Source organism: Mizuhopecten yessoensis, unplaced genomic scaffold (genome assembly GCF_002113885.1).
Source record: "Mizuhopecten yessoensis strain PY_sf001 unplaced genomic scaffold, ASM211388v2 scaffold1407, whole genome shotgun sequence".
In the NCBI taxonomy this organism is placed as follows: Eukaryota; Metazoa; Mollusca; class Bivalvia; order Pectinida; family Pectinidae; genus Mizuhopecten; species Mizuhopecten yessoensis.
Window position 1 is genome coordinate 178,560 of NW_018404031.1, and position 27,315 is coordinate 205,874.

The 27,315-nt window shown below is 36.5% G+C and overlaps 1 protein-coding gene across 5 annotated transcripts; it reads right to left on the minus strand.

Moving 5' to 3' along the window:
• On the minus strand, nt 1–27,209 carry LOC110461774 (ataxin-2 homolog). Of its 5 annotated transcripts, none has more exons than XM_021515440.1 (25): nt 26,986–27,209; nt 22,981–23,125; nt 22,429–22,502; nt 21,904–22,049; nt 21,289–21,439; nt 20,424–20,664; nt 19,954–19,990; nt 19,465–19,656; nt 19,061–19,218; nt 18,507–18,693; nt 17,541–17,759; nt 17,076–17,192; nt 16,117–16,769; nt 15,584–15,724; nt 14,834–15,218; nt 12,868–12,873; nt 11,300–11,406; nt 10,854–11,002; nt 10,071–10,188; nt 9,685–9,793; nt 9,043–9,290; nt 8,792–8,954; nt 7,884–8,285; nt 7,062–7,304; nt 1–6,315 (listed from the first exon to the last, which is right to left on the minus strand). In XM_021515440.1, the coding sequence occupies exons 2-25, from the start codon at nt 23,089–23,091 to the stop codon at nt 6,086–6,088; spliced, it is 4,587 nt and encodes a 1,528-aa protein (XP_021371115.1). In that variant the 5' UTR covers nt 23,092–23,125; nt 26,986–27,209; the 3' UTR covers nt 1–6,085. The 5 variants fall into 5 exon arrangements, with proteins under 5 accessions (XP_021371115.1, XP_021371131.1, XP_021371106.1 ...); XM_021515456.1 differs by having other exon boundaries at nt 10,071–10,176; nt 21,289–21,442; XM_021515431.1 differs by having other exon boundaries at nt 21,289–21,442.
• Between the last annotated feature and the right edge of the window lie 106 nt (nt 27,210–27,315).

The window sequence follows — 27,315 nt, forward strand, 5'->3', positions numbered from 1 at the left end:
TTTCATTTTTTTCACAATTTATTTTTAGACTTCTTATAAAGCACTGAGTGACAAGTTTGACAAAATCAACTCTAGCTTTGATAAGGAAACCATTGATATTACGGTAGGTTGCACTGTAGTAGGAAAGTCTAAAAGGATAAAGACTGACTTTTTTTGCCATCAATTCTTACTCCTTACAACAGTGAAACTCAAAATAACGTGTAATAATAATCTCTATAATCCCACAGCTGCTCTCCTCAGCCGCTAGCACTAGTGCACCAGCACATGATTGACTCACGCCCAACACTGTCCACCTCTCACAGGTGGCCTTTCAAACACATCACAATTACACATACTTGCATGTTCAACAATACAGATTTTTCAAAAGATTTGGAATACTGTTTATTTTTCTCTCCGACGAAACTCAAGTCCAGGCAACTGCTAATAATTGCTAAATCTGATCTAATTTTCTTACTTTCTGGAAACAATCCACCATAAAATTTTGATTTTTTGTTTTTAATCTTTTTTAAGATGAGATAAAACTCCCCCACCTGATTCTGCAACGTATAACCTTTCTTGCTAAATACTTCTATATCAGGATAAACCTCAAATTCTAATTATTAACATCCAATCAATGAGGCAATTCAAACCCAACCTCTCTCAGCTTCACACAAGAATTTCCCCTACAAGTGTTACCCATATGACACTTCTACATCAGGTATCATTCTATATGCTCCACTGTTTAGAACATAAGACTGCCTATTACATATACTTCCACTAAATTTTATTTTCAAATTTAACTTGACATGATGTTAGCGTTATTGCATTTCAACGTAACCCAATATAATAGTAGCCTGTGACCAGACTACTCCGATTGGTCCGACAACAGACGAGTTGAAACACAAAGATATGTCATTAGCGAAGGTACAGCTGCTTTGTGAAACAGGTCCAGCAGTTTGGGGCTAAAAAAGAAATACATTTACTTTACGAGACTTTTGTTGTGGGGAAGGGAAGGGGAGGGGGGACAACAAAAATACTGCAAAAGTCTGACAACTTTTTAAAATAAAAAAAGAACAATATGTGTCAAAGGTAAGAAAGGTTTCACATGAATTTTCACAAAATAACCGAATATTACCCCATGAATGTAGCCAAGATATTTATAAGGTAAAAGATAAACTTTTTATATATATAGACTTGACCGTCTTCACAACACGTAATGTTAAACCTAACTAGTCTCATACGCCTCTATAAAATCTGTATCACCAGTATATCTCGTAGCCACACCACCACACATTTAGATAATATGTACACATCTCTGGCATTTAGACACAGTCACACCTAAGCACTCTCACAGCAGTCACACCACATGTAGCAATACTTCTACACTCAACAATCAACAACTTGTACTGATGCACCAAAACTCAGACAAAAAACTGAAAATATAACACGCATCCTCACAAACCCCACAGAAATATTCTTCCACCGCACAAAATCTTAGACAACTCGTTGGAACCCTGACTGACGACCTGACACCCTAGCTGTCGGACACTACACTACATCTCTCATATTTTATTGAACTTGTTCCACGTCGGCACTTCACAAAATAGAACAACATCTAACTGGGCCAAGGATCAAAGAGCCACAGCACTGGCCAATCACATAATGTACATTGCATTTATTTGGAGCTTACGGCTTAACACAGTAACATTAACAAATACCCTGAATGGTTCTCTTTTAGCTTAATGTTGCCATAACCTGGAACCAAATTAACTACAGCTGTTAAAGATGACCAGTCATCAATCATTTTCTGGTTTTCGACTAACATCACAAACAAAATTCATAATTTATGTGATATCATCATCAGACAAAAATGTGTTTGTCCAACCATTAATGAGTGATAAGTGGAGAATTTCAGTTGTGACTATACTATATGATAGCTATGTGATCGTTGGCCCAGTTGGAGTAACATAAAAATCATATTATTGACAATTTCATACAATAAATGAAGACACAGAGAACATGAACATTTTATACATGCATGTATATGTAAATCTGCACTACAATGTTGAAGAAAAAATGTGCAGAAGTAGAAACGGAGAAAAATTTATCACATAACCTGTACACGTATATATATCAGTATTCTGTCAAACATTTCTTATTCTTGTTACAACTTTTTACAAAAATAACCATCAAATATATTTACTAATCAGAACAAGACAAAAAATATGATTACAGCACTTCAAGCCTCGCTTTCACAGCCACACGGGTTGTGATTATCGTGATATATACACAAAATAGTACTGTACATGGGAACATACCCTCAGGATAATACTAATCTGAGGTGCGAGGTCTGGAAGGAGGGAGATCGGTGAAGGGAAGGCTTGGTGCCATGGTTACGTAGTGAAGGTTCAACAACAACAACAACAAAACTACCTTTGTGGAGAAAGAATACAAGATGGAAACAATTTTAACAATCAAGGACAAGATGACACAGACTTACACATTACTTATATTTAGCCCTAATATCAGAATGACATGTAAGAATGCATATTAAGTTATTACATTAAACATTTGAACTTGATTTCTCCAACAAAAACATGATTAATGTGACTGGGTGAGGCCAGTACTACTGGTGTGTGAGGAAAAAGTGTTGTACATTAACAGTGAAGTGATGAGGCAGCCGCATGGCACAGCAATGACATGACAACAGAATTATAAGGTGTGGACATGTACTAACCACCACAACGCCTATATTGTATCTACTCTTCCCAGTTCTTCCTACAAAATAAAATCCCAACAAAACATGTTTGAGTAGCATAGAATTGTGGAGAAAGTTGTCTCATTTCTTTGACATGATTCATAAAAATAAGAAAATGATAAATCCACAAAGCATAAACGCCTAAACTGATTTTTTTCTTTCTGAATGCTAAACATCAAAGCCAAAAATTGTTTTTTTCTGAATGCTAAACATCATCTAACATTCCAATAAAATAACGATAAGACAACTTTTTTTCCTTTCTATCCATCAGAGACAGGAATATCCGACTAATAAATCATCAGAGTATAGAGGCAAACCCAAACCATGTTTCTTTTTACCTAATGTAAAACATCTCGCAGTACAAAATAAACCTTAACAATGACTAGCATTTGTTTTCCTTTTATTCATCAGAGACAAGAATTTCCTGCTACACATTGTCCTATAATATATGACTTTCTCAAAAGGATTTAATAATAATAAACTTTATTTATTGATGAGAAAAAACCTGTTTAGCTGATCTTCGACAGGGTCCTCAAGATTTCCTACTAAGCTTAAAGTGTATCCTTGTATGCAATTCCTGTTGAATGTGGTCAGTACACATCCACACTTCAAGTGCATAAACCATTACTACTGCATATGTGGGCCAACTATATTCAAGTCTATCTATGAAAAATAAAACTATATTATATATGGACATATCAAAACAATTTTTCATTGCACCATTTTAATACGACTACGACGACGACAATAAGACAATGGAGAAGTGATGAAGTGCCAGAAAAAATGACACCAATAAATCTAGGTTGGACCCAGAGCTGTGCATATTACTGTACAAAAAACCCATCAACAAACAAATGAGAAAAAATATCAAATATTAACAATCAAAACAGCACTATCATTCATTCAAGTAAATTATATGTTTTTCATAATCATATATATATATAATTTGTTATGCTGCTTATAACCACAAACAAATATCAACATTAAGCATGTACAATTTCAAAGGCAAATCTAAGTTGTGATACAGGTGAAGTGGCGGTGTCTAGGGAACAAACAAGTGACGGTTAAATGACTGACTAGGTATAAAGACTATACTGAAGAGCACTACATTCTAGACGAAATAGCAATACTGGGCTGTTTCCTTGTGGCTGTACATAGGCAGGTTTATTGACTATTAATTTCAATGTGTATGCTTGGTCAAGAAAACTCTTTTCCAAGTTGAGATAAAAATATGAATTAATGAAAATACCCATATATTTCGATAAAAGTGTTAGTTTCAAGACATTTTTAAGGTGAATTCTTATGTCCAATGTATGTTTACACAGTAGGTACAACACGGGAACAAGGAAGGTGTTTCTATTAACTTATTTACAAACATTAAAGAAAAAATAAATAAAATATAGAAAAGGGGGAAAATGTTAATATAAAAAAAACACTGAGCAACAATTTTTTTCATATATCGTTTTGACACGGCTAAGACTTTCACATATTTATATAATTACACACACAAATATAACTATACACATTCAAAAGGAAAACAAAATAGAACAAAACATACACAGTGGATTAATATGTTTATCGGGTTCCTTTGTTGTCTATCAACGTTCAAATTTAAATACGTATTCACTTGTCATAGTCATAATGAAAATTATACATGAAACTGACATCAATGCAAATAGAGAAAAGCTTATGTACACATATATACATACGACCCTGCTATGATATCATCACCACCAGCTGTTAGTCAACCCAGCGGTATGTAATGATCCTGTATATTGTATCAACTGTTTCACTGCCGACAGAACACTTGCATTGTAATACATTTTTTTCAAGTTCTGAAATAGACATTACCGGAAACAGTTGCTTTTCTGGTCTATATTTGTGAAAATGAAACAGGTGAGTGAGTCATCTTTGAATAAGCAAATAACTGGCCACAGCTACGTGTTGGTTGCAAACCCAAGATTTTCCGTTTATTTTTAGTTACTGTATAACATTTAATACTAGTTTTACAGTATTCCTTTTCAATCTAATTATAATTGTCATTTTACCTATGGCACAAGAGAATGATCGACCTTATTTCCAAGTCTAAACCAGCAATAGAAATGTATCAATACTTATGTCAGAAACCCAACCTGCTTCCTGTACCACCAAGTTGTATTGCATTTGAATGCTATGTTAAAGCCTTAATGGCAAGTGCTTTAGGTTTGCGTAATACTGAAGCAGAACTTGAAGGCCTGTCAAAAACGTTTAACTTGCTGACACTAGAAATGTTTAAATCTAACACTGGAGGGTAGAGTGTTGTATCAACACATTTTACTTTCTAGGCCATGTTTTATACGACAGACTAATTCTTAAAAAAAAAAAAAATCATTTAGCCACTTCCCAACTACAATAACACTAAAACTTCCTTACAATATAACCCAGAAGTAAACAGCGAGTGATATTCTACCGACAAACACAACAGTCGTCCAGGGATCTACCCATACCAAGCACTACACCAACCTCCACATCTATATATACACAATCTGTACGACTGCCTTCCCTTACATAAATAGCAGTCAAAATCTTGGCACATTTGGATATCGCTATATCACTAAATGAATTTATAATGGCATCACACATGGGATGTGTACATGAAAAACAAGTTACAAATGGTAACAGCTTTTTACAAAGCCAATTTTTAAACAGGGTTCGTGATAAGATATGCATGTTATTTTTTTTCTATTAAACTTAATGAATGGAATAAGTGTGGTGATAGAAACAGTTAAAGATACAAGTCTTATATTTCAAATAATATACACAATTTTATTTATGATTTTCAAAAGAGCTCTTGATCTATTTTCTTAAATCTTAATGTATATTTTTTATTCTTGAACAAATCTGCATCACTGTCATAACATGAAAGAAAGGTGGTCATTTTAGGTCAATTACTGGAAATGATATTCAGACATTAAATTACCTCTTATGATTGTGAAAGAAATTATAAATGTTTTTCTCGAAAGTTAACTTTAATTGAAACCAAGAGATAGGTAGGACAAAAATTCTCCTCTGCTATATGTTAACACCAGGCTTACATATCAAATAAAGTTTATAGGAGGGATGAGATCAAAATATTTGTCAAACACATTTCTGCACTGTTGGCAAAAAAAATCATCCTGTACAGTAATTGACAGTGTGATAAAACTACAACAAAATTATCCACACATAATCACTTTCCATACAAACCACATATAAACGACACTAAAACGTATCAGGTTCTACAGGAACAATTGCAGAACAGGAAGTTGGTGTTTTCGTCGATCTTGATCTGTCAATTCTGTCCACATTTACACAAGTGTCCTCAGGTGTTCAGTTGATGACTGCTTGTTGCTGACACCGCTCTATTTCCTCCAAGGTCATCATTCTCTGGCCTGTGCCGGGTAAGGGGGGCAGTGACGTCATCTGTTGTTTGAGAACATCTGTGCCAAACCACTTAGCCAGGTTGGGGTCTTGCTTGTTGATGTTGTTGTTTCCATTGAGTAGACTGGTTGGTATTGATGTGTGGATGGGGATCCCTGGTGAAACAGGTCCATTTATAACTGCAGGAAAAGTAACAAGTTAGTAAGGTTAGAAGGTAAGATATCACTGTTATCTGGTAGCTATAGTTTACATTGATGCAGCACCCAACAGAATACTGGGAAACTTTCACATAGTCAAATATTCACCCTTCATCGGCAAAATCAATAGTGTTAATTTCCACCTTAACATGTTATTACCATATATGGCATACTGTGAATTAAATATTTGCTGTCATGATAGATTTGCTATCACTGTAGTGAGAGAAAAAAAAGTTCAAATGTACTGCAAAGTTTTACATGTACGAGGTTTCGAGTTGAATCGACTGACATTGCAAAAAAATTATCTATTCTTAGCATGTGACCTTTACCTTCGACCCACGCAAGCATTTAAGCATGGAAACCCTGTATACATTTTCAGTTTGATCAACTCAATGGAACTTAAATTATTGTATGTGGGAACCTCTTTTCAAATGACCTTTACAGAAACTGATTTTCTAATGATAGTTATATTGACCTTGACCTACAAATCACAAAGAAAGAGCAACCTGGAGCATCATTACAAAACCACTCTGTTCTTTATTTTGTTATATATTTAAAAATCTGTATCTTGGACAGTTGGTTATTGTAGGACAATCACAAATCATCATAGCACTTATTTGTGGTGGTTTACCTATCTGATAATTGCAAAACATGATGCAATATTTTAACAGCACATTATTTGTGGTCCATGGTAGGAGGCGCACGGTCAGTTAAATTACAAAACTCACGTTTTTGTGTTGGAGGGTGTGGCGATACAGTTCGTCCAATCGCAACATTGACCCCCATGGGTGTGCGAACTGGCACCCCAAGACTTGTGGGAATGACGGAGCTGCGAGGAGTGAGGTTTGCAACTGTAGGATAGACGCCCCTCATCCCCTGAAGGCGTGGGTCCATGATCCTTGGTTGCTGCTGCTGCTGCATGGCCAAGTGATTCATGTGATTTATCTGGTTCAGCTGATTCAATGCATTTACTGAAAGGACAAGGTTTTACAAACAGCTCATTTTCACTATTTACAAGGGACAGAAACATATAATTAAATACTTTTCAAGGGAAGTTCACGGATGTCGTCAAAACAACTTTTTCATACCGAATAGCTGTTTTTAATTTGAGGCTACCAAAAAAAGATTACATTGCAAAAGCACTAGATCGGGTGTGTAAAAGGTGACATGTGCAGTAAACTTGAGAGGATAGAATCTAATTGTGTAAATACTATTACAGTGGCTTGTGTTTAAAGTGGTAAATACTACCTACAGTTGTTATATCAGTTATGCAAATTCTGAGATGTACCAGACACATGCAACCTTTTTCGTTATAATCAGATGAATGGCTCCTTTTTAATCAGGATGCAGATAATCAGGAAAATTTACTTTCATTTTTAAGTTGCTTCTTCAGGGTTTCAAATTAAAACAAATTTTCAAGATTTCAATTGAACTTTTGTGCCCCCAAAACACCTTCACAGGAACCTGCCATTGGCAAAATGACAAATTTGCCTACAAGCATCTTGACTGCTAAGATATTTTTTCTAGAACAATGTAGGTGCCCAGTGTACCTCTTGCTGCTGCTGTGGGTGAGATCCCACTCTGTATCATCTGCTGCATGAGGAGAGGGTTGGGCGACATGGCCTGCTGTACTGGTATCCGACCCGTGATTGGAATGCCATACTGAGCTCCCATAGGAGGGATGGGCCTTGTAAGGGGGTTGGGAGACACACTGAACTGTTTCTGCTGGGAGACTACTGGGGTCTGTACTTGTGGGACAGAAGTGGGGTTGGCCACTCCTGTGATGGCCCGGTGCAGGTGGGGTTGTGAGGGGGTCTGCAGTGATATGGGAGTGCCCTCAACAGATTTGCTCTGAAGCTGGGGAGTGGACATCCGAGGAACCCCGATCATGGGTCTCCCCACTGGAGGAGTCATTGCACTGTTGACAGCACTAGAAATGGTGGTGGTAATGCCTGGGGGAAAGAAAACAAGCTGTGCAAGAACCCTATCATTTACCCGCTCCACATGACAAGAGCTACCATAATACTATCTGCAACAAAAGTGTGTGTAACCCTGAACAAAACAATGGTCTCCTACGTGCTGTAACATCAAAGGAGTAATCTAATTTTGTTAACATGATCTTATTATGTCAATGTTATACAGATTGATCTGTAAATATTACCCATTTTTGATTTGATTTGAAGTTAAAAGCTATATGCTTTAGTAATAGAGTAAAAAGTGGACTTTTAACCATCTTATGTAATCAGGTCATTTGCAAAAGCTTTGGAAAAGTAGACATACAATATAATAGTACCTGAAAATATGATATTTTACCTACAACGAAATGAATTTGCAACCTAGATCTTTATCTCCATACACCAAGCCTATATTTCTGACACTAATGTTACCTTCATACAAAAAGTTTATATTTGTAATATCAGTGGTGAGGTATGGCAGTGTGGGAGTGTTAAGTGCCTACCTTTAACTATTGGTCGGCCTGGGGTGGCTACTGGGACTGAGACAGGCTGCCCTGGAGAACCCTGGAACCCTCCTTGGCCAATCAGGGCCCGCACCTGCTGCTGTTTCTGTTGAACAGATATGGGCGTTGACAGCTGGCTCAGTTGTTCGGCCAAGGTTACAGACTGAAAATGTAGAAGTTACAATGAGTTCAATGCAACACACAATATGGGTTGTATATAGACTTTCACAAGTATAGTTGGTGGTACCTACATCGTGTTGACTGGCCAGTGACGCTGCTATCGAGTTAATACCAGGGATGCCTAGGTCCTGGTTCGAATACTGATGTGTGGGCATTGATGAGGAATGACCGTGGGTTGTCATACTTGTCATTATGGTGGCTGGCAAGTTCTCTTTGGCTTGTTGCTGCTCAATGTTCATTTTCTGAATAAATTCTAAGTTGTCTACAGCACTATGGCTAGTGTCCTGCGGAATAAGCTGCTTTACTGGGCCAAGGTTTTCTGAAAAAGGCAAACATGTATGTGCAGAAACATCACACCAAATCAAGAAATAAGATGTAACTATCATCACATGATTTTTTATTAATCAAAGGGAGAAGAAAAATGTTCTTATCTGACTAAGATTGGACCTCCAGATAGGTCGACAAGACAAACCTGCAAGGGGATAACATTTCACCAATTTGTTATGCTAATGTTGTGAACAAATATTCGAGAAACGTGAAAAACTGAAATATATTTGGATACCCTAAAAAACACTGAATCTGTGACAGTACTTAGCTGTTATTTGAACTATTTTGTGCTCTCTTACAGCTCTTTCACTGATCCTGTTGAACTCTTTATAGTATCTACTTACCATATATAATAAATTAGGAATCATCGAACATATTGTACTTACCATTTTCACCTTCTACACTATCTTGTCGTTGTTTCTCTTTCTCAGAAGCTTTATCAGAATGCATTTTCTTCATCACCGACGTCGGCGTGAAGGCTGCACTCACTGATGGCTGCAAAACACAATTGGTTTGTTGTGAACTTTGTAAAGGTTATATTCCATATAGCAACTAATTTGATTTGATAAAACTAAGACATCATCATCAGTTTAACTGGCGAAAACGTTCGGGCTTGTCGGGAATTTAAGGGCTTATAGAAAATTTAAAGTAAATGTTATAATAAGCAAACTACAATCACACTTTTAGGAAATGTACATACAACCCATAATAAGGGCTTCACATATTGATTGCTGTTCAATACCTGTATTCCTGTCTTTACATCAGTACATACCTTGGGAGTCTGGCAGGCCTGTGATGTGGCCATGGACATGATGGGTGTCTGGGGAATATTAGGCCCTGCGGACTTCATCGATACCATGGGGTTGGGGGATTTTGCCCTGTAAGATACACTACACAATGCGCTAGCGCCTCAAATACATATTTCAATCTTGTTCACATTCAAACTTTTCTAATGGCAATCATATCACAATAGTTTTGGGTTAAACATTACAAGATAACCACCCCTTACCCTAATGGATGTTGTTCACTAGAAACTGAATTACTGAATGATCCAACGTCAGGCAAAACAGTACACAATCAAAAGAGGTCCATAATGCATATAAGATAAATAAGATAAGATAAATAATAGTTTATTTAAGTGTCACACATTGATCGACAGTAAAATACAGATCGCAATCATAAAATATACAAAGTAAAAGCGATCAATACCAAGCCATAATTGGTTGACTTATGAGGTACTAAAAATCATAAAAATAATCATAATCGATACATATTTAAATTAATCAAATCATATACAGAAGTTAAGAAGTAAAGACATCATGTCGGAACGTATACCATGCACCAATGTCAGTCATATATATCTCTCACCTGGATATTTATGCAATCACTGAAAATATCCTAATTTCAGATTAAACATTTTGTAATCTTGGGGCCAGGTGAAAAAGAATTCTTACCCTCTGATATGACAGTTTCGAATATATCACCCTTGGGATTCTTCAACCAAATTTAATGTTTAATCATGACAACCACATTTATATTACGGTCTTCAACTAACCTGTCTTGTTGCTTTCTAATAAAGCGTTCTCGCTGATCTTCCAGTTGTTTCTTTAAAAGTGCAGTCTGCATGATTGCCTGAGTGTGTGCAATCAACTCCTGTGGACTTGGCACACGTGGTACCACAGGTGGTCGGATTGTTGCAGTCGACTACAACACGAACAAATACAACTCAGCATCCAGTTTGATATAACCTTGGCTATTCTAGGTTTTGTTAGCTAAACAAATTGTTAAATGTTTGAAATGAACTTACTTTGAAAACGATATCTAACATTGTCAGTTCCTAAAGATAAAGAATTATATGTATCTGGCACTATTGAATTGTATTATACATGACACTTGCTAGTACCTTCATTGTTTTAACCATAACAATTGCTGGTACCGTCAAACAATGTACATTGCAAAGAAAACTGTTCATGTTTTAGACTGAACAATTATGTCACTTACTGTGAGAGTTGAGCCTGCAGGAACAGTGATGGATGTTGACTGGCCCATTTGTGAGGGGTTGATGGGAGATGGTGCACTGAGATGCATGGGTGGCTGCTGGCCAAACACTGAAATGCAAAACAAATTACATCACAATATAACCACAACTTCTTTTCTTTTCCTGCAATAAAACACCTTGGTGTTCCTTCCGATCATTTTTCTAGATTTGAAGAGCTTTTATTTGTTCAATAATGATATTCAATAAAAATTACATAACACCTACATCACACAGTAATAGTGTGGGTAGGACTCTGCTGCGGAATTGTATGCAGTCTGTTAACTTGAACATTTCAGTATTAAATGAAAATCATCGAACAAGGAATCGAAACAGTGACAAACAATAAAACACATTAATATTGACAAAATATGCTACACATCTCAACTTGCGCTTGGCCAAAGTTAACCCACCATATTGCTTTTGATTTCATTTTAAAAGACATGATCAATTCCTGTCTATTCATATTTGTACTTTCTTGATTTCAAAGGCATCCAAAAGGAAGTTCTGAAATTGTCCAATAAACTTGTCAAACACACAAATAGTTATACCAGTGGTCTTCTTCCTGTACCTTATGCAACTTTTACATCACAATTGAGATGAGTAACAAAAATTTATGTTAATATAAACAAGCTTAATAGAGGAGAAAAATTTGATGCATAGCATCTACATGTATATGGAGCTGATCTATCATCAGAGTATAAAAGTGTACAGGTCCTCTACACATACAGAGATCTACCCCACATGCCCCAGTTAGGTCAGTTATAAAGTACATATTATATCACACACTGTGCGAGCTCAGGTCAGCTATGCAGTTAGTAGGCCAATGTGCTGTATCAAAGCATGTGTTCTGAATCCTTTCTTAAACAAACCCCCAGGCCAGTTGAAATTAGCCATCAAATAATCTTAACCTTGTGTACACATAATCTGCTGCTGTTTATACTGTACAATTTTCCTTATATCCTCCAAGTTAACAATGATCCGTCAGCTAAATGTTGCTATAGTTATCAATCAGCATGCCATTCAAACATATGAAAAAGTCATAAGTTTCCATTTCACATTTGCTTCTCCACATTAAGAAGATCATTTCAATCATATGCATTCTACAGATCGATACAACTGTCATGATTAATGATCTTTTCCAGCAAATAATGTATTTTTCATTAAATGAGCAGTACCTCGGTTACCTTAGCCTAGTGTTCCTGTACTTTAACTTAATGTACAGTTTCTGTTTCAGATCTAATCCAGAACACACCTGATTGCTATATATATTAATGTAGAGTTAAGCCTGAAGCACAAAATAGTCTGCACATCACATGAAAATCCACTTTTACGTATCCTGTGATGTCTGTATCAATGTTTTGAAGCCAATTTCACCTGACAGCAATGTCATGATCATGAGTCAGCACCTAATGTAGATGCATCTCTTTGAAAAACATTTTCTCAACAGCAACATTGTTAATAAAAGTGACAACAATGGAAATAGTTTTCATGTCACATGCATATTTTACCGACTAATAGAAACCATACTCACATGATGCTGAAACAACGAGGGCAAATTATTACAACCACCATACCACACAAAATACATTAAATTACTACAACAAAAGAAAATACAAATGCAGAATATATTAAGTGTTTGCTAACCATGTATCAAACCTATGCCAGCACTAATTAATTTTTGACCTTTGACCCCAATTTTTTTTCTATATATCAGTACTTCATCACAAATAAATGGGAGAGTAAATTTTCTCAACTAAATCCTCACTGCAGAATTTCAATAACATTTAGAGCACATAGACTTGAACTTATCCATGAAGTTCACAGAGAATGATCTAAGGAAACAATTTCATCTTCACCACATGAATTTGGGTTGCTTTTGTAAATTTAGACCAATAATTCCAAATACATAACTCTATCAAATAGATATCTTAACCTTCGCCTGATCACTACACTACTTTAACGGCATAACATTCAATTATAAAAAAACTATCAATATACCAGCTGGAGTTAGGCTTGAAGCAAGGAATCAAAACCACAGTAACGTGTACACAAAGTAAAATGTTACAAACATGTCACGTGTACACAAAGTAATTACAAACACTAAACAAAAGAACAAAACGATTAAAAAAATACTAGATGCAAATCGTATGCACAGTGCTAGCTATCCCTTTCTAAACTTTTATACAAATTTACCAACTCGAAAGTTACTGATGTCATATAAACTTCTTAATACCTTTGACTCAAAATTTACATCAGGTCACTTAGGTTTCTAAGCAAAACTTTATCTAAGCTTCTATACAAAGTCATTATATAAAATAGTTGCTTTTGATATAGATGTCAATACTGCCCTACCACCTATGTGTTTAGAAAGAATATGAAAAACTATGAGTTCAATTTCCGCATATGCTCTATAACTACAGACCCCAGGGCTGTTTTCCTAAATATTTCATCAGTCTGTGATCGCCAATTATCTTTTGTCATGCTGGAACTTTTAGATTTTTTTTGTTATTAAACCTAATGACTTCATTGAAGTTTCAGCGCATGTTGTTTACTTATTGTTCATTTTCAATTCCCAAATTGTAAGCTATTGAAGAATAATATAAGTATCAATCATTCTGCACCCCGATATATATATTATCTGAAACAACATCCTAGCGGATATGGTTTGGGTGCAAAATGTGATGGTTATCTCAACAACTATGCGTTATGTTTGGCAATAATAATCATAAGCATCAGATTTTTTACAGTGACATAAGAACCAATTAATTTTGTCCACTTAAAATCCTTTCAAAAAGACTACTCATCAAAGCATTTTCTTCTTGCTTGTTTCGCAACAAGATATTGATTTCAACATTTTACAGAAAAGCAGCCCTTGTTTCCTCAGTATTGTAGGATATCCTCCATGCAATTTGTCCTAGTAAATCTATGTGATACCTAAGGTCTATGGTGAGAGTGTAAGATAACCATGCTATAGTATAGCCACCAGGGTAACAAACACACCACAGCACCTTACAACCACACACAGTCTAATACCTTTACAGTATCAAAACTAACACTAGTTTTTTTCTCAAAAACAATTTTACAGTGAAACCTGACTTCAATTTCATAAAGGGGGGGCAGATTTATTTGGTTAGAAATGGCAGTGCTTCAGTAAAGTTCGGGGTTCAAACAGAAAATCAGATATGACTGATCACTTAAAGTCAGGCTGTAAAAACAGATAAAACTGTTGTTTAAGGCAAGAAATGGATCAAATTTTCCAAAATACCTATTATTATTTTTTTTAGCTTTTTGGGTGGGTTTTTTTTCACCATCTATTTTTCAATTTCCAACACTAACATATGCTGTAATCTATAAAATTTTGTTTAAAAAAATTCTTTTTTTAAAGAAATTCACAATTTGGAAACCTAGTTCCTGCAGAGAGGATTCCATAAAGGTGCGACAAAAGCATGCTGAAAGGGTTTGTGGAAGGTAAAGCAGTTGACAGGAGGCATACTTACTTATGGGTGAAGCAATGCGTGGTGATGAGGGAGGCTGCGACAGCAGGTTCTGTCCCATCAGACCAGCCGATGGAGAGGGAGCACGTGGGGTGGATGTGGTCTGCATCATTCCCATCATGGAGGATACACTCTGGGGTGGTTGGGGGGTGCCCTGGGGAGGGGGAGTCGGTGAAGCAGGCTTGGTGATGATGGTGGGGTTCTGCTTAATGAAGTTGATTATGGGGTCATTGACTGGCTGTGCGTTGTTGTTCTGGTTACCCTGTGGTTGAGACATCTGAGCGGGAGGAGTCTGAAGCTGTTGGGGGATCAGGGGTTTCTGTATCCTCATCTGGTTCATGGTCTGGTGTCTGATCTGGAGCTGCTGTTCCTTGTTCCTCTGCAATGCCTGTAAAATAAAACAGCTTTTTATATACAACACATTAACCTTCATGCGGACCATTTTCCGGGTTTTTTGAAAGACGGCAGCTTGCGCATTCACGTTGTTGTTTTTTATTACTTTCACGATAAAATCGGCAATGCGGTACCCTAAAATAAAATGCGCGCGGGCCTGAGAACAAAGTTATCATTTTTTTTGGCCTTACTCAATGACCGTCACAAATTACGTTAAATTGTTGGTACATATCTATGCAATGCAAACCCAAGCATCTTTATCATCCCAAAGTACAGCAGCTATTGTTTAAACAGCTAGTGTGAACAACAACACAAATACAATGTTGCCCAACTGCTAGCATGGGGAGACAGAATTCTCACCTGGAAAAACTCATTCTGAGCAGCTGCAGCAGCAGCCTGAGAGTTGGTCAATGGGGGCATGGAAGGGTGTGGCATAGGGGCAGGAGCCTGCTGCACTAGGTGTGGGGGTGGGGATACTGTTTGTGATCCTGGTCTCCCAACCTGTAACAGTTATTTATTACACTGTTATTTGCAATCTAGATCTTTCCCTATTGCACAAGGCCCTAGGTTTTTTTTGTGATAAAGGCTTCCCTCTTTAAGAAATAGCACAAATTTGAAAGCCTCACCTAAATAACACTATAATATACTGCTATACTGCAATAGACCTTTATTCCATGGGAGAAATACAAGTAAGAAATCCTCATTCTGGTGTAAATGATATACAACATTGTAGTATTTCAATTTACCATTAAAAATAATAACATCTTGCATTTTAATGATCATTTGTGAAAAATTGAATTCACGTCAAGACTCTCTTTATGAAATGGCATTGATATGCATATTTGAAACACAGATGATTAAAAGTACTAAGAACTTAAGATAAAGATAAATACCGCCATCTTTGGTGGCGATTCCACAGCAGCTGCAGCTCCTGCCTTCATCAGACTCAGCAGCTTGTTGAATGCAGTGAGATCCCCCTCGTCCTGACTTCCACGAGGCGTGGAGTGGGGACTCTGATGGATGGACACCTGTGGCATGGGTGGGTGTTGCTGTGGGTGTTGCTGTTGCTGTTGCTGTTGCTGTGCCAGGTGGGCCTGTATCTGCTGGGGCGTCATCATCGGAGGCTGCATCTGCTGAGGCATCATTGGCTGAGACTGCATCTGATGTGACATCTGTTGTTGCATGTGTTGGTGTATCTGATGTTGCATCTCCTGTGGCGACATCTGCTGTTGCTGGGAAAGCTGGTGGTGTGGCGACATCTGCTGTTGCTGGGAAAGCTGGTGGTGTGGCGGCATCTGCTGATTATGCTGTGGAGGTGACTGGTATTGCTGTTGATTGTGTTGTTCAGGTGTTTGCTGAAACTGCAGCGGTACATGCTGCTGTGGTGGTGGTGGTGGTTGCTGCCGCTGGAAATTCTGCACCATGCCAATATCTGGGGGTGGGACTGGCTGCTGAGGTGGTGTGAAGCAGCGTGCTGGTAACCGACTGGACCGCTGGTTCATGTCAGCCTCCAACTCTGCCACAGTCTTTGCTCGTCCAGGTAGATCTGTAAGTGTCATAAATATTCTTATGTAATGGGACAAAGTGATTCTTCTACAATTGATATATCTAGGTATTGGTTCTTGTCCTTCTTAGTTAAATGTGATTTCACATCAAGAAAGTTTCATCATCGCTATATCTTTTTGAAAAAAGCATTTAAAACTTCTCCATTCAAACTGCAAAAAGACTCTTTACTTTTAAAGGGCCCCATTGATGAAATATGCAGCACAAACACTGTACCGGTGTTATAATATGTTCCTTAGTTCAATGTGTAAAGTCCTATTAGTGTTGGCTACAAGACAAGTGTACTCACTGAGAGGGGAACCCATGCCTGGACTAGCTGTACCACTACTTGGAGTAGAGTCTTTCTTCCCAAACAGCAAGGCCTTTAGCTGGATCTCTGCATCTTGGGTGCTAAAGTTGCTGCTAGCTGTAGTACAGAGACAAACTCCGTTATTTATATGTTATTTGTTGAACCTTATTTCTGCCATTTTAACTGATGCTCAGTCCATCACCTATAACTTGTGTACAAGACTTGACTTTTATTCTGTGTGGCATTTGCTTAGAACTACTGTTAGGATTTTGGTATTTCTGGAAATACATTTTATTTTGAATTTGCATATTTATGATTCATGATTCATTGTGGCATATACACTAGAATCTGCAACAACAAAGTCATTTAAATCATAAAAGATACCTAATTGAGAAAAACGTTGTCATTCAAATTATCCAAGTTTGTAATGACCAAATCTCATTGCACTATTTTTTGCAAACTTACTGCTTCCCATATGATGTTTCTCAATGCTATTCTGGAATATATTGCTCAGTATAGGAGCAATGGCATCTTTGTTCGGTAGTCCTGTGAAGTCGATGCTGTGATGTTGAGGTTTGTCTGCGAAAGTGCTGTTGGCTGGTGAAAACACCGACTGGTCAAATAGGATGGGCTGGTCAGGCGGAGGGGAGGAAACATTAGGACTTCGTGTTCCACCAAGAAGATCTGTAATACAAATGGACACAGAATTTATTGTCACATGGCCTTTTGAAAATTGATTTTTTTTGGAAAATATCATAAGATATTGTGCAGAAAGCAATCAACTAATTAGAATGCAGCAGACTTGTTAAACATGCTCCAAATATGACAAACATCAAACCCGAGTGAGAATCCTGGATACAAGTATATCAAGCAAATTCAATCAGAATTAGATTATTCTTTCAGGAGATATCACACAGACAGCAATCAGCCAATCAGAATAAAGCAGACTCATTTAATATGCACAGTAACCGCCAACTATCAAACTTGAGCGAGGGACTTGAGTAAGTAGTACATCAGCCAAGTTTAATCAAAACCTGTCCATTCTGTTGCAAGATATTGTCGGAAAGCAAACAACCATTAAGAATGCAGCAGATACCTTAAATATGCTCGGAATATGACAAACATCAAACCCAAGTAATAATCTTTGATATTAGTATATCAAGCAACTTTTATCAAAATTAAGAGATTCCTTCAGAAGATATCACGCAGATAGCAATCAGCAAATCAGAATGCAACATCCTCATTAAATATATGTTGATCATCGAACCTGAGAGGGGGACATGGATAAGTACTACATCAGTGAAGTTTTATCAACTTCTGACCTTTCCTTCGAAAGATATCATGCTGTAAGCAAACAGACAGACAGCATGATGCGAAGTCCTAAATATGTAACCTTGGTCCTTACCGTTACCCATGTAACAAAATCCTTACCGTTAACTATGTAACCGAAATCATCATTCAAGGAGGAGCGTCTACTGTTGTGCCTGCTGTTGTGATGGCTGTTGTGTCGACTGTTGTGCCTGCTACTGTTATGACTGCCACCAGGTTTAGGTCCGAACCACTGACTGAATCGACTCTGTACTACAGGAATGTCAGCACTGGGAATTGGACCTTCTTGCTACAATAAAATAGTAGTCGCAGTTACAGACTAACAGAGAGGAGCAGCTACTGAGTGGACAACTAGAGCACAGTTAACTCATTCACCCCTACATATTTAAACTGGAATTGCCCAGTCTTTGATTTGGTAAGGTTCAAATGTGACTTCAGGGGGTGAATGGTTAAATGAGTGCTACAGTACAACTTCATATACTTGCATCAATGAATAAACGAAAGGTGCTCTTTTCATGTTACACTCACAATACACTTAACTTACACCTAATAAATACATTTAAGACATTTTTTTACATTTCTTTCTCCTCTCCCTATTTTCATTAAATATATTTAATCACTAGAAATATCTGTTAGACATGAATGTTCTTGCTTACATTCAAACCAGGTAGGTTGTCAATCTTAAAGAACTCATTGAAGTCAAAGATGTTGCCATGAGGACTGGTGGTTTGCATGCTGTCAGAGTGGTTCGACTCTTCAGGTGAGCTGGGTTCATTTGTCTCAAGGCTCCCATTTCTGTCCGTCACATCAGCCACTGGCAACAAATGATAATAATAAGTTATAAATGCAAATGACCCAACATGCAATTCAGTGTCATTTTCTACATATGAATTGTGTAATATTTCTTATACATTTTCACATTAAGTTAAGCATCAATATGTTGAAATAAAAGCATATGACTTTGTATTACCTCAAAACGTTTTGTTTTATCCTCAAATATTATCTATTTCACAGGAAATGTTCAAAGAGTTTTCAATAACAAACCATTTGATCTACTCACCACCAGTTTTGTGTCCTTCTGTGGCACTCACATCAGCATCTCCCTCTTCTGCGATCTCCTTTATCCTGTGAGGAGTCTCCTTTTCCTTCTCACGCTCAAAGCCCCGGAGCTCAATGGTATCCAACTGACTACTAGGACCTTCTGTAAACCATTCAGGCTCATCCTCATGACGATAGTCTCTCCGTCGCCCAGCTGTAAATGATGAGCCTCCAACGTGTAGTATATTTTCTGATAACGTCACCAATATCAATGTATATATACATTGTAGGCTCTATTTACTATCTAAGAAGATTTTCAAGACAAGAATGATTCCTGTTCTTTACTACTTACTTTTAACAAAATTGTTGTATACTTTCGAAATCAAGATAAAGTGTCTTTTAAATTTACCATTATAAGATAATCACGTCATCCTGCTTATCAACCAAATTAATTCAAATTTCCAAAAATGTATTGACTGTACCATTAAATGAAACGGAAGCATATACTTACAATCTCTTGAATTGTAATGTCGATTTCCAAAGTCCCTCTGCAAATAACATTAAAAAATATTTTGGAAAAAAAAACCAGTTGCTGAAGTAGATTTGATTAATTGAAGAATTGGTTTGGTTTAGTATTGTTTAACGTCCTATTAACAGCTATGGTCATTTAAGGATGAAAATTTGAAGAAAAAAAATCGATTCCTAAACTTACATCTTACATGATGTAGAAATAATACAACTTGGAACATGTTAACTCAAACTTGTGTTTAATAATCAACTTAAACACATATCAGTCTGTGTTCCTAAAACTGGAACAGACTATTAAATCCCAAGCTTTATAATCCACATTGTTTTTCTTTACTTGCTCATCCTCATAACCTCTCTTTTTTCATCGAGTAGACAGTTCATATTACTATGATTTACTGCAGCACACATTTCGTAGCTAACCTAGATCTAAATCAAGACAGACGTTTATCTTACCCGATTATCTCTGTCCTCAAACTCCCTCCTGAAACCACGGTCCCTGGGATCACGACTGTCACGACTGTCACGTCCATCTCTGTCCCACTCACGATCATAACGCCGGTCCCGGTCTCGATCATCGCGGTCAAACCTATCCCGGATAGCACGAAAGTCTCTCTCCCCTCCTACCCGTTCCCGCGTCACCTCTCCCCGATCACGGTCTAGCTGGATGCGTCCACTTCCAATTCTCCTTGGTCCTCTGCATAATTTCAATAAACTCATTACAAAATTGAAAACAGTTATCGGACTAACAAATGTTTAAGGTTTCATGTAATTAGTTAAGTCTTCCTGTTTTGAATATACATGTTTTAAACAAATGTAGCTTTTTAAAACAATTTTATAAGATGCATACCTTTTTCTACCTTTATGGAATGGCAGATACTGAGGTCATTCTTAAACATTATTTGCCACTTCCCTATTTGAATATTTTGCAGTAGGTAGGTGGGTTTTCTTTTCAAATTTTCAGAAATCACAAATTTCTATATAAAAGATGTAAGTATCAGTGATTTTTCAGAAATAAAGAAAGTTCCAAGTAGATGCTTTTTTCATGAGTCGGTCGGAAAACTGCAATTTCTTGAGGACTGCCTGAAGCAGCAATTAAGTGTAGGGTTTAATCAAGAGTAATTTAGGACATGACATTGGGCAAGCACCATGTTAACTGTTATGTAGATTTTCATTTAAAAAACAATAAAATACTAAATAAACTAAATAGAAAAAAAACATACTTCTTCTTTCTTCATAATGTTTTCAAAAATATCACAGTGAAATATCTCATAAAACCATATACAAATTTGTACATTAGAAGAGGTAGAAATCTTCATACCTATCTCTGTCATTTCCATCCTTGAAATCAGATGGGCAACTCATCTGACGAGTCAAAGTTGGCTGTGAAACATGACAGCCAGTACCAAAGCTTCTTCGTTGTGGACTCAAAACTATTCCATCTTTTTCCTCTTTCAGTCGTTCTTTAGGATCTGCTAACAAAGCATTCATAACTCCTGTCATTCTGATACTGACTAATTTTGTTATAAAACATGCAATAACCAGTCCCCATAATTCAAAAAGCAAGTGTTGATTAATCGACTCATTCACCCATGAAGACACATTTGAACTCTCCCAATTCAAAGGTTGGAATACTCCATTATGAATTTCAGGGGTGAATGAGTTAAACAAGAAAAGTTGAATTCACAGGGCCCATTTTATGAAAAAAAAATGACAAAAGCAAAAAATAAGACATGAAAAATTAACACTTCAAAATATTTCATTTTCAGAAAAAATGTAACACTATGACCTTTCTTCTTTCCTTTGTTTTGAATATATATTTGATATAATTTACAAAATTAACAATAACAAAGATTAAGCCCTGTACAAGTGTGATGGTCGGAATTGGTCAATTATTATTTAAGTATTTTTTTTATAATTATCTTTATATACCAACCGGATGGTCTCCTCCTCATCAAGTAGTCTCTCTCGATCTGTATCTCCATGCGTTTTTTGTCACGATCGCCCACAGTTAGTGGGGAGTTGTTGCGTGATGTGTCAAATGATCTTGACCACCTGTCAGGGTCCCACAATCCATCAAGGCTTTAAAAGACAAATAAAAACTTAAATTCACATACCCCGAGTACAATAAGCAGCAGAAATCTGATTTTATATGACTTAATACAAACTATGCTTATGACTTCATACAAACTGTGCTAATCCGTCTTTGCGTATTGCAGAGTTATCTTCTCTTGTGAGCAGGGATTGATTGTTACGTCATTGGTTTGTGTGAGAAAGTTCATCGTTTTCTCAAAAATTTATGACGTTACTCTCACAAACCAATGACATAACAATCAATACCTGCTCATGAGAGAAGATAACTCTGCAATAAGCAAAGAAGGAATAATTACTTTCTATTTCTTCTAATACTTTTGGAATTTTTTATCTTCTATATTTTGGAGTATCTGAGTCATATACATACGTGTTAAATTCATCTGACAGACAAGATGGCCTCTTCTTAGATAAAGGACAGAACTGAAGCTCGATAAGTGTGTCCTGCAAAACAGAAGAGTTACAAAGCTAAAATAGATATTAAAATAAAAATAGTAAGTGAACATGATTTAATTATTGCTTGTCAATAAATAAATTTAACAAAACAGACTTTTTATGTACATTTAGTACAAGATATTGCTGCTAAACTGTCTTACTACTTACTGTACATGTATGTATAAGTTATCACAGTGCATTAATGCTCAATTTTAGTAAAATGTCAATCAAACTGTTGCATAACAATTTCTAGTATCAATAGCTTAGATTTCTAGAAAGAAACAGAGAAAGGTACCAAATTTTCAGTTAAGACAGAGCTATACGGGAACCACTTAAGAGTTTCAGTTGTTTTGCAAATTGTTCGAATTATTTTTAAACTTTGCCAAAGTTAAAGTGATGCATTAAACTTTATGAGATAACAGCGTAAAACATATTGTAGATCTACAAGTTTGCAGGTTCTTTTTAATTCACCTAGACGAGAACTTACCCTAGGGTAATGGTAGGTAGGCATGGGTCCCGGAGTGTCAGGACGGGTAATGACCTCACCCAGGTCCTTGGGTGTGTCCCTGTTACTGTCACTGGAACTGTCGGGATCCATTGTAAAGTCTAGGTTCTCTATGTACAATTAATCTCTGCAATAAGAAATTATAACTATTCATGTCCGATATGCATTCAGCTTCAGCTATCAACATTTCATTTTCTATCTTTTGGTCATTACTTATTATCCATTTTTTTTTTACCATTTTGTAACACATTTTAGTTTTACTCAGCTTGTTGAGCTGTTGTAGAAACCAAACAATGAAAATACAACTTTTTGCACAGGCTACCAATGCAATTATGTGAAATTTTTATGACTGTCTGCAGCAGCAAATAGTTCTTGAAAACAGGCTCCAAATGCAATATCATACACATTTCATACTTGGGATGGTATCATACCATACTATGGTATGCAATGACACCACAATTGTCTCATACAAAAAGTGTGTAACTCAATGTCCGTGAACCCAAATCAGAGGAGTACCCAAAAAATGTACTGACGGGAGAAATGTCCTAGATGTCACAACAACTCATTGAACAGAATTTTTTTTTTGATATTTTACAGTAGGAATTTTAGCTACATTTTCTCCAGGGTTTTTGAAGTCTATTCTACCTTATTAACAAAAACATTGTAATCTTTATTCATATTAAATACTTGTTCATGATAAAGACTTAAATTGAATACCCACTGTTGGTCATTTCAATCACACACAGGAGGACCAGTTATTGTGAATTGATAAATACAGCGACTGGGAAAATTTACCTACAAATTACAAGGTAAAGTTGCATTTTCCAAGATGGAATACGCTTTTCTTGAAATTGGGTTCTAATTGAAAGGAGACTAAATTCAGTAGGTACTCCTGCCCCCTATCTAGTATCTTCAGTCCTTCGTGGCCTTTCAGGAGCTAGCTTTAGGGATATATGTATGTATATGATGTTTAAATATGTTGTGTTTTAAACCATCATTTTTGCTCTTAACAAATTGGCTTTTGACCAAAATTCATCAATTGATACTATGGGATACATTTGTTTGTTTGTTTGATTTTGTTTAACGTCCTATTAACAGCGAAGGTCATTTAAGGACGGCCTCCCCTGTGTGCAAGATGCATGCGTGTAGTGTATGTGTGCATTTTGGGAGGCTGCGATATGTTCGTGTTTGTCTCCTTGTGATAGCGCGGAACTGATGCCGACTTTATAGTGCTACCTCACTGAGACATACTGCCGAAGACACCCAGCAGGAAGCCCCACCCGGTCACATTATACTGACAACGGGCGAACCAGTCGTCCCACTCCTAATTTGCTGAGCGTTAAGCAGGATTAGAAACTACCATTTTTAAAGACTTTGGTATGTCTCGGCCAGGGGACAGAACCCAAAGCCTTCCTCACAGGGGCGAACGCTCAACAAATGGCCAAAAGTGAGGCATTGTCAAGGGAGACATTAGGAAGAAGAAAGTTGTTTAGAAAGGAGAGAAGAGATAAGGTCCCAAATTTAGTCGCCTCTTACGATCATGCAATTGGGGGCAGCAGGTACAATGGGATACATAACCACCATTTCAACTAGAATTGGGATGGGACAGTTCCTAAATTAATAGCCTTTGAGTTTTGTTAAAATAATTTTGTCCAGTATGTATGTTCATTTATTTATATATTTTTTTTTACCTAACTAATGATACATCTTTTATATCCTTGCAACACATGAGCAGCCTGTTTGGATGTATAAGCCCTGGGAAGGTCACTTTTTTTTTTTTTTAAAAAGATGTTTGTTTTTTTGTCATAAAACACAGAAAATATCATTCATTTTATCTATTGATATCCTGTCTCATCTACCTGAAATATTCAAGCTTTTCTTGAAAATAGAAGTTATGATCACCATTTCTTGTTCAGTTTCTTTTTCCATATATGTAGACCGAGGTGTGCTGAAAGAGGGTGCTTTTTGTAGGTCAGAATTGCTAAAACTCATTTCGGCACATGTACAGGGGTACAGGGTCCAGTACTAACATATACTTAACAATTGGCATTGACAACAGATATTCTAAATGTCAATGCTTTCCAGGGGATGCATATCCCCAGCTCCCTAGCTTTGGCTTCATGCTTTTTGGCACCAGCACTATGACTTTACAGGCTTGGGTGGTGTCCAAAAAGTAATTATGCTCATCAGGGCTCTCAGACTTTGAGAAGGGCCATCAATATTTTTCACAAGAGGACATGCAGTCTCCATTTTGTAGTAATAAAGGAAGTATCTTAGTCTGATAGCAATACTTCCTTGTTTTTCTTTTCATTTTCATTCCCAAATTGATTGTCCTTTTTTTTTGTATTTTTTTCCAAGTTTATAACAATGCAAATATATCATACATAAACATCATTACTCTTGATTGTCCTTGTCAGTATTTAAATTCAATTGTTTCAGTGATTTCCCTGTAATGAATGTCTACACAAGCATCCGATATGGCTTTTCATTTCAGTCTGAATTAGTTGACGTTCAGTTAAAGTGACAATTTGGATCCCCCTGGCTTTAGGTACTGGTAAACTTCCCTTTGATAAGGATACATGTGGTCATATTATGTCTGGATTTCATAAATATTGATGCTAGCAAGCAGACACAGTCGAACCACTTTTACATATATTTCTTTAAACATTGAAATCCCAGGAGAGGCCAGGAAAACACATGTGCACAGAACAATGGCTCATATTCACAATAAGTGGCCCTGTACGATAACAAGTAAGGAGGCAGTACCCAAATCGGATCAGTACCCAAATCGGATAACTTTTTGCAAAATTACTAATAAACAAATAAATGTGTCAACAAATCAGTTATAACATAAACACTTATGTAGTCTTAGAAAAGATAGCCATGCACCATTTTTTGTCAACAGATGATTAGTTTTGAAATTCAAATAGCACAAGAAAACGTAATTCAAACTCAAATGTCAGTGTTTTGATCACGTTTAAAAAAAATGGTGAGTGCAACGACTATGCATTGTTTTTGGACTATAGGAATAAATTCACACTATAGAAATACTTTTTGTCACATAAATTTTAAAGGTAATCACAAAATGTTAATATGCTGACAAAATAATATGCATTTGAGGCGTAAGATACTGCAAAATCCTAGCCTTGATCCGATTTGGGTCCTGACAATCGCAAAAACTGGAGATGCGGATTGGTGACTTCAGATCTATAGCGTTCCATAAATAATATCTCAAGTGGGCCTCGGGTGCTAATGTCGTTTGTAAGAACACCCATAAGATATTCTTCCTTTGATACAACCATAAATGAATATAATTCCTCCTCAAATTATTCAATAATTTAATAAAATGATGGTTTAGTGATCCGATTTGGGAACTGTCACCTTAGGTATGTTTGTTGTGCTGGTATTGCTAAATCAGTGAAAAAAAGTCATTCATGATTAAAAATGATTATTTACCGCCTACATCTGATGAATATTGGGGGGGAAAACTCACCATCATTTCGTTACATATTTAACTGTATCATCATTAAAACTTTATCATCCCTGTAAAGAAAATATTGGTCACAATGACCTATTTTGAAAATGTAAATAAAAGATGTTAATTTTCAAATATTATCCCACCTTTTGTACTATATTCTAATACTGAGCGTTATTTTAATGTTTGTGTATGCATTCAATTTTTCTAGTCAATGCACCTTCTGAATATCAGCTTAAGTTTGGACGTTAATGCCATCGTATTTTAAAATCTTTTGCTTTTTGCTGCAGTACAAAAAATGACAAACTCCGATAAATAATTATATGCTTAGTGATAAAAATGCATAATGAAATGTACATGCAATTGTTATTTACAAACATTTAACATATAAAGTTATGGATTATGTAACTTTAACTTTCAAATACGTGCAACAGAATGGATACTGGCGATGAAACTGTGGAGTATGACAATGCTAATGAAGCAAAACATGAAAACATGGACGACAGACTCACCTTTACCTTCACCTACTACTGTACAAGTTGATACGAAAAGACAACGTTATATTGGTCCTCGAAAGGTCTATCGAATATAGGCTATAGGATACAGTATTTACAAAGCTATGTTCACAACACGACAATAAGTCTGTAAAATATGCGAAAGGTCATTATGAAAATATTTCTAGACAACAGTGAATACGTATAATTTGAACGGCTGCAGCACAACATCGGAAAATGCTGAAAATGCCAGGATATTGGCATGCGCATCACATGTCTGACCTTTGTCGCCGCTAAATTTGCATAAATATTACTGGTTTTAGGAAGCGTACATTCTTTATTCACTTC

Bases quoted from the DNA above. Each gene is read 5' to 3' on its own strand.
- LOC110461774 (XM_021515431.1), bottom strand. From the start codon at position 23,091: ATGGATCCCGACAGTTCCAGTGACAGTAACAGGGACACACCCAAGGAC. The intron at 9,794-10,070 runs GTATGTACTGAT...TGTGTTTTGCAG, and splicing joins AGGCCTGCCAGACTCCCAAG to CCATCAGTGAGTGCAGCCTT. The intron at 7,305-7,883 runs GTACACTGGGCA...TTGTCCTTTCAG, and splicing joins ACCCACAGCAGCAGCAAGAG to TAAATGCATTGAATCAGCTG.